The sequence below is a fragment of the Lichenostomus cassidix genome, chromosome 1Aa, assembly GCF_008360975.1.
Source record: "Lichenostomus cassidix isolate B80296 chromosome 1Aa, HeHo_3.0, whole genome shotgun sequence".
Taxonomy (NCBI): domain Eukaryota; kingdom Metazoa; phylum Chordata; class Aves; order Passeriformes; family Meliphagidae; genus Lichenostomus; species Lichenostomus cassidix.
The window spans coordinates 21,620,753-21,628,480 of record NC_139480.1 but is presented as its reverse complement, the minus strand read 5'-3'; the positions used below and the strand labels follow the sequence as shown (position 1 = coordinate 21,628,480).

The following is a 7,728-nucleotide window of genomic DNA, read 5'->3' as shown; positions in this document are numbered from 1 at the left end:
CCTGCTGCCACAGTCCCCGGGGAAAAGTGGGGAGCGGCTCCCGGTTTCCCCGAGGTCTCCAAAGGGGAGACGCGCTCCAGAGGGAGGCCCCATGGAGCTGCACAACCAGCGCGTCAGCGGGTGCAAGGAGGTCCCTCCATCCAAATCATCGGCCCCTTTTTCGACCTGGAGCTGGGGAGGGGCTGAGCCCTGCCGAGGTGCCGCGGGGTCTGCCCCAGCTGAGGATCTGACCTGTCGCTTTGCTTTTTACACGCAGAGCCTGCTCAGGAGATTACCGCGGTAATCCGAGACGTGTAAAAGGAGAGAGATGCTCTTCTCCTCTCAGCCGCTTTCAAAGGCGCACGGTGGAGACCAGAGCCGCCGACCCCAGCGTGAGGACCACACCTGCTAGCTGCGGGAAGCCCGGGGGCAGTGCCAGGAGGGGCGGCGGGAGCGCCGCCTGCAAGGGGGTATCCCTCTCCCGGGTGGAGCGCGTTAGCTACGATTGTAACCACGGCGCCTCGGCAAAAGCCGAAAGCCTGGGAGGGCTCCGGGTGCTGCAAGACCCGGGCGAGACCTGGGATGTCACACCACCCGTTCTTGCAGGGGTCACGCTTGGACAGACCCACAGACGTTCCTGACAAATCCCCCGAGTAAAGCAAACCCGCTTCTCCCCGGACCACCCCGCGTCACCGTCCTCAGGCCCTACCCCGGAGTGAAGCCTGGCCCGACCCCCCGTCCGGGATGAACCCCGAGCCTGAAGGAGGCTATGGGCACAGCCCTGAGAGAGCGGAGGGAGGTGAGCGGACTAGCCTGGCCTTCCCGAGGGGCAGCACCCGTCTTCAATGCCTGGTTCTGTTGGCCCGGGAGCGGTATAATCGCAGACACCCCCTCCCGCCGCTCCTCAGACGCCCACCGACGGGTGGGCTTCGCTTTCAAGGCTCGGCTTGGCAGAGTCTGCTGAGCAGCTAATAACATAACAACCCTGCTTTGATCAATTCGAACTAATTACCCCTCTTAATTAAAGTCTTTAGCGGTTGTTTCAGTGTTTTGGCAAGGACGAGGAAGAGCTTTGCCGTGCGGCAGCGCCAATGCCGCGCTCCCCGCCCGCCCGTCCGCGCCGCAGCCCCCGCCGCCGCAGTCACTCCTTGGCAAAGGTTTATTTCCACCAGGTCAACGAATTCTTTTTTTTTTTTTTTTTTTTTTTCTCTCCACGTGCAAGAATCAATGCGAAAATCCGTACATAGAGAACAGTTCTGTCCATATAGATACGATATTCAGGGGGAGAGGGAGAGGAGGAAACCAAGAAGGGTGGGATAACCAGCAGGCAGCGGAGGCAGGGCAGGATCAACACAAGGGGAATATATATACATCGAAATAATTAAAGTGGTGCAGCGTTTCCGGCTCTGGCAATACAGATTCCCAAATAAATACAGCAGAAATTGGCTTGGGGCTTTTTCTTTCTTTTTTTTTTTTTTTAACCATCTCTCCGCCTGAGATGCAACGACAACAAAAAAAAATAGTCTTTAAAGAACAAAGGAAAAATGAAAAAAAAGTAGGAAACAACCAGTCCCATTAACGTTAGTGGCGATATAGAGCATAATACACAAACCGCTTAACAGGTGCATGCAAAGGGGCGGCGGGGCTCGCCCCGGCAGAGCCGGCGGCAGCTCCTCACGGCTGGAGCGGCGGCGGGCCCTGCAGCAGCGGCCCGGGCGGGGGCGGCGGGTCGTGCCCCCCCAGCTCGGCGGGGGGCCGGGGCAGTCCCAGGGCGCTGTCATGCAGTTTACGGACGTGCTTCTTGAGGTCAAAGTTCCTGCAGAAGCCTTTGCCGCAGGTGGGGCAGGTGAAGGGCTTCTTGTCGTTGTGGGTGTGCATGTGGAAGGTCAGGTTGTACACCTGGTGAAAAGCCTTGTTGCAGATATTGCACTTGAACTGCTTCTCCCCGCTGTGAGTCAGCTTGTGGTTTTTGTAATTGCCTGGGAACGAGACAAGAAGGGCAAAGGGACGTGGGTTTGAAAGACGGACACTGCAAAGAGGAGAAAAATATAAAAAATACCGAAACCCTGTCCCATCCCCTGAGCTCTGCTTTAGGCTAAAACCACCGCAAACACCCACCTTCTCCCCATCATCCCTGCGGCTGTTACTCTCAAGAGACAACAAGAAAAGGATCAAATAAACCAAAATCACGACAGTTGCAGAAATAAAACCCCTAGATTTGGATTTCACAGCAACGCGGGAAGAAAAAATAGCTAAATTCTTGTGTTTGGAGGGGAAAATAAGAGGTCAATTCGTTTGCCGAACCGCTCTGGAAGCTGCGTGTTGCGGTGAGAGGAGGACGGGCGCTTCCCGCAGAACAACTGCCCCATGCTCCCCTCGGAAAGAGACCTCTGCCGCTCTCCGTCGGCCAGGACATGAGTCGGGGCTAGCCATATTTAAAATTAACCTAAATATCTAATAATAAAAATTGAAAACAAAATTAACTCTCCACCACCCACCCTCCGTCTCGCAAATTGTCCCTGCACTTGACCTCGCCTGGGTAAGGGGAAGCCGGCAAGAGAGAGGGGGCTGGAGACTGGTACCTTTCTGGTGAAATCCTTTGCCACAAAATTCGCACACAAATGGTTTGTAGCCGGCGTGTATTCGCGTGTGCGTGTTCAGGGTCGAGCTCCTGTTAAAAGCTTTGCCGCACTGGTTGCACTTGTGTGGCTTTTCCTGGAGGGAAACAAACACCAAGTCACGGCTCGTTGGCTGTCTTGCGGGGTCTGTGTTCTGTTTTGCGGGGTTTGTGAGCTGGTTTGCGGAGTCGATGTGTTTAACTGCCGGCTCGCAGCTGCCGGTGCTGGGCTCCCCGCGGTGCTTACCGCGTTTGCGGCAAAACGAAATCTCCCCGCGGCTGCGGATTGGCCACCCCCCGCCCCACGCCGCTGCCTCGGAGCGGCCGGACAACTCCGAGCTCCCCGAAAAACGTGAGCGGAGGGTCTCGGGCAGGGAGAAAGGGATAGAGGATGGTCTCACCTGGGTATGGATGATCTTGTGCCGGCAGAGCGTGCTCGCCTGTCTGAAGCCCTTCCCGCACACTTTGCAAACGAAAGGTCTGGCTCCCGTGTGCACCGGCATATGGCGCGTTAAGTTATAATGTGCATTAAATACCTTAAAAGAGAAATCAGACAATAAAATAAAATAAAATAAATAAAATAAATAACGATTAGAAGGTGAGAATGCCGCAGGAGAGCCGTCGTTTAAAAATCAAGCAAGCAGGCGACCGACAACCGGCTGAGAGTCGGAGGGGGACAGTAAGGAGACTGGGGAAGGGAGGCTGGCTCCGGCGCTACTTGCCTTTCCACAAACTTCACACGTGAAAACTTTGGGCTTGCTGCTCGGGGAGCCGCGGCTGAACTCCGACGTCTTATAGGCGATTTTTTCCGAGAGGATCTGAGCACTTTCTTTCATGTAGTGCTGCAACTGAGCCTGCGATAAGTCCTTGAAGGCCACCCCCGCCGGGTACTTGTCCACGGTCGGCAGCACCAGCTTGTTCCGCTCCGCCAGGTAAGCCTTGGGCTGCGGGTGCAAGGGAGAGCTGAGGAAATAAGAAGCCACCGGGTGGATGTTGACACTGGAGGACGGGTGACAGGGGCTGTCGCCTCGGTTGAAATAGCACAGGGCTCCCATGGCGTGGAAGGAGGAGTGATTGACCACTCGGGGTCTTACCAGTTTGTACTGCTGCAAGGGCAGGGCATCGCGAGGGAAATCTCCTTTCAAGCTCAGGGCACAGTTCAAGAGATCGCCGCAGCTAAAGGAGGGCGAGGAAGAGGAATCTAAGTGAGCCTTCCTGGGTTCCGCTCCGGCCACCGCCGCTTTGGGCAATGTGTCGTACGCCACCGGGACAAAGGGGATCATGCAGGGAATGGAGGAGTTGAGGTGCAGCGGGTGCTTGGGGTCGCCTTTGGCCACGGAGCCATGGAGGAGCTGCGGGACAGGGATGGAGCGGGGCTCTGGAGTCCTCGCCATGATGCGCTCAATGGAGAAGGCGAGTGGCTTGGGAGTGCTGATCATGTTGCTCCTGGCAGACAGGCTTTCTCTGGACGGAGGAGTCGCTAGGATTTTGGTCGCCGTGTGGTTGCCACTATTGTCCATGGCTGAATTGCATTTGTTCTCCCGGTTTGAGCCGCTGTGGTAGACGCCTCTTTTTTTTTTTTTCTTTTCTCTTTTTTTTTTTTTTTTCCTCTCCCCTCTCTCTCTCTTTCACTTTCTCTGCTCCTTTTCTTGTTACCGATCTGCGAGGAGGGAGACCAGCATCGTCGCTGCCACCATCACCACAGCCTCCGCCCGCGGAACCAGCCTTCTCAGTCCAGTGGACTCATGCCAGCCCATCACAGTTTACTTTGGCGCACCAATGACTCGGGACAATCGCTACTTATTTCTATCAATAGAAAGTGTTGTGTCAATAACGCAGCCAAGATCTCGCCAATCGTTAACTTCCAAGAGGAGAAGGTAAACTAGATAATTGCTCAATTCGCTTCCAACAGTCAACAGGAAAAGTTTTCCCCCCACCAGCAAGAGGCTACTTTTCATTGGCGCCCGCGCCTCCCCCGCCCAGGGAAGGAGGTGGCTCTCCCTCCTTCTCGCCTCTCTCCCCTCTGCCTCCCTCCCTCTCTCTTTTTATTATTATTATTTTCAATCTGCTTAACCAGGCTTTAGAGGCCAAGCAAATCCGAGATCAATTTTCTTGTTTGGCTTTAAATGACATCATCTAAAATCATTGTCCAAGTGCTAAATAGGGATGTGAAACCCAATTCAAGGGCAAGCGCCAGGGTGTTTGTCAAACAAGGTGCTGCAGAAGAAGCGGCTGGAGAGGAAGCTGTTTGTTTCCTTGCCACTTTCCAGCCCGAGCTCTCTTTGTGCGTGCGTACGTGTGTGTGTCTGAGGGAGGGAGGGAAACGGCTGCTCTGCTCCTGGGACTGCTCCTGGGACTGCTCACTGCTTTAAAGAACAAGGTCAGGTGGCGGTGAGCTTTTGGAAAACACAGTAGACAAATAAGATGGGGACTTGCAACAAGCAGACGGCGAGACCAGCGCGTGGGGATGCAGTAACCTCCGGGGCCAAATCGAACGAGTGCTTGGGAGCAAAAGGATGACTCAAAACCTGGGGCAGGGGAAGAGAAGAAAAAAGAGGTAGGAAGAAGGAGTGACTTTTAAATCCGAAGTATTATATATATATAGTATATATATATATACACATGTAGCCTGCATATGCACTAGGTATAGCTTCTGTGTCCTTATATAATACATGCTCAACACAAATACCAAAAACACAGAGTTGGCATAGAAACACGAAAGAATATACAGCTCACACACTGTTTAGAGGTATATGTGCACCTAAAGAGATGCCATCCCCCTGTATTTAACAGAAGCTGGACAGCCCTGGTCGGGGCGGGCAGCTCCAGAGGGTGTTCGTCATTACGGCGAAGCGGGGTGGTCAGGGAGATGAGAAGGGCAGCGGTGAGTACAGGACTTTCTGTGTTCCCGCCCACCCCACCATTCGACAGTTCGGGCTCAGGACAACATCCCATTCCTCCCGCCGGCCTGGGGTTCACTCGGCTGGTGACTGAGAGGCCGATACCGAAATAATACCTAGGAGAAGCCAAGGGTCCCTCGGTCCCTGTCATCCCCGGGAGTGAGCGGCCAGGCCATGTCCCTCAGCGGAGGGACCCATGCGGCAGCTTCCATTCCAGAGGTCCAGCACTGTTCTTCCCCTAGGCAGGGGGAGAGAGGCAGGAGGTTTGGGTTTGCTAATGGCGAGAAGCCTCCAGCGAGGCAGGGAGGCCCGGCCCCCACTGCCCGGGTACCAGCCGAGGAAGGGGCAAATAGCAGTGCCTCCCCCAGCAGCTCCCGGCCCAGGACAACCCATTTGCGGGGAAGGGAGAACAGTGAGGAAGGGCTGGGGGCCCTGGGAGAAAGGGAGGGAGGGAGGGAGGCAGGGAGGGAGGGATGCAGGGAGGCATCATTGCCCCCGGCGCTGTGACCTGGCTGACGCGGCCTCAAGCCACCGCGGCTCCTTTTGAGAAGCGCAAGGCAGCGGCTGTTCCACGACAGTGCCTCCGCGGCCGGGAGCTCCATGCGAGCAACGGGGAGCTGCGGGCCACAGAGGAAGAGAAAGTCCTGCGGTCCCCAGGACGGGCGTCGGACGACGGGCCGTGGACCGGACACTCCTCTCTGCAGAGGATGTGCCCGGCACGACCTGCGACCTCCGTGTCCGCCCCGTCCCTCCGGTGTCCCGGAGCGCAGGCGGGCGACAAGAGCTGGGCCTGGCCTCTGGACGTGTCGGGGTGGACACAGCCGTGCGGGCAAGCGTGAGGCAGCGGAAGGACGGGGGCTGTCCCGGGCAGTGCTGGGTTGTGAGGGGCCTCCGGCCGCGATGCCTCGCTCCAGCCCTGCTCCCTGTTTCCCCCTGGTCTGGGTGGGGGGCCGCTCACCGGGGCTGCACCGCTCACCTGCTTCCCCCCCGCAATTCCCCATGGCAGATGGGTCGGGGCGTTAAGACCATAATTGCTGTCCCGGATCGGGTTGCTGCAGCCGCCCGCCTCTTACCTGCTGCTTCCCGGACCGGCACCTCCATCCCCTGCTGGGGGCCAGGGGCGACGGATTGTGGACTCGCGGGGGGCCGGAGCAGGGTCCCCCCAGCGCCGTGGGGGCAGCTGCCCCGGGCTGCCCGCTTCTCTGGAGTGTCGGTGTCTCTCTAGTACTTCGTGTCCGCCAGAGGAGTTTCCTCCTTCAGAGCAATTTACATTTAATTCAATCTAGGCAAATTTCCTTTTGATTGGTGCTGAAGAAGGGAATTATTGTTGAGTGGGGTTTAGAGGCTTCAAATCCCATATACTTAATATGTTAACAGCCTGCTCTTAACTGGTCTTTTTGGGATTGACTTTTTGACATGTGTTTGAAAGTAAAATATGTAGTGTCATTTGAGCAGGGTAAATATCCCAAAGCAGCAATTACAGCCCTGCCATTGCAATTATACTGGTCTCCTCAATGTTGAGGTACACTCTTGGAGAAACGGTAATTTTATTTTTCGTTACTTCCTTACGGATTTAAACCTCTCTTTCTTTCAGTACGTCACACGAAAACTTATATTAATGCCTAATTTCTCAGTAGCGATCTAGAAGGATTTTTTCTGAGAGGGGGACATCATCCTGTTCTGTCTCAGAGATGGAGACTTGCAAGGTGCTGGCGTTGCCCGCAATATAGATAAAGTTACTGAAATCAACCTCATATCCTTTTCGTCCTGTCCTGAGCTTTGCCTTACTCTTGGAGCGCATCTTTTTATAAGTTTTACATATCTGCCGAACTACAAATATCCTGCAGTCATGCTGGTGCAGGATTGTTTTTCCTGAGGCAGAAAGATTTGTAGGCTCTGAGGGTGGCAATAAGGAACCTCGTGGCCGGTTTCTTTTTTGGGGGCACGGCGGGTCCGGGCTCCCTCCAGGCTGCCGGCACGTACCGAGTCCCAGCAGAAGGGGCCGGCGGGGGAAGGAGCAGGCCCGCCGGCCTCCCAGAGTTACAAACTGTCGCAGGAATTAAGGGCAAAAGTTTTGCTTTGAGTTGATTTCGTGCTCTGCCCGGGAAAGCTGCTGTTCTCTTTTTCCCTGTAATCGGCTTTGTGTTTCATTCGTTCCTAAGCTATGTTCTTGATATTGCTCACTTGCATTATTATCATAACGTATCTCTACATGCACTCAAAATCCCAGTC

General features: G+C 55.3%; 1 protein-coding gene across 1 annotated transcript; it reads right to left on the bottom strand.

Moving 5' to 3' along the window:
* Positions 1–1,249: 1,249 nt before the first annotated feature.
* FEZF1 (FEZ family zinc finger 1) lies at positions 1,250–5,859 on the bottom strand. Its single transcript, XM_085042232.1, has 4 exons — positions 3,319–5,859; positions 2,998–3,132; positions 2,562–2,694; positions 1,250–1,958 (listed from the first exon to the last, which is right to left on the bottom strand). Exons 1-4 carry the CDS (start codon positions 4,114–4,116, stop codon positions 1,654–1,656), a joined length of 1,371 nt encoding a protein of 456 aa, XP_084898358.1. The 5' UTR covers positions 4,117–5,859; the 3' UTR covers positions 1,250–1,653.
* Positions 5,860–7,728: the final 1,869 nt, after the last annotated feature.

Excerpts from the sequence above, each read along its gene's own strand:
- FEZF1 (XM_085042232.1), bottom strand. The coding sequence starts at position 4,116 with ATGGACAATAGTGGCAACCACACGGCGACCAAAATCCTAGCGACTCCT. Across the intron at positions 2,695-2,997 it reads ACAAGATCATCCATACCCAG|GAAAAGCCACACAAGTGCAA; the intron begins GTGAGACCATCC and ends GTTTCCCTCCAG. Across the intron at positions 1,959-2,561 it reads CAAAGGATTTCACCAGAAAG|GCAATTACAAAAACCACAAG; the intron begins GTACCAGTCTCC and ends TCTCGTTCCCAG.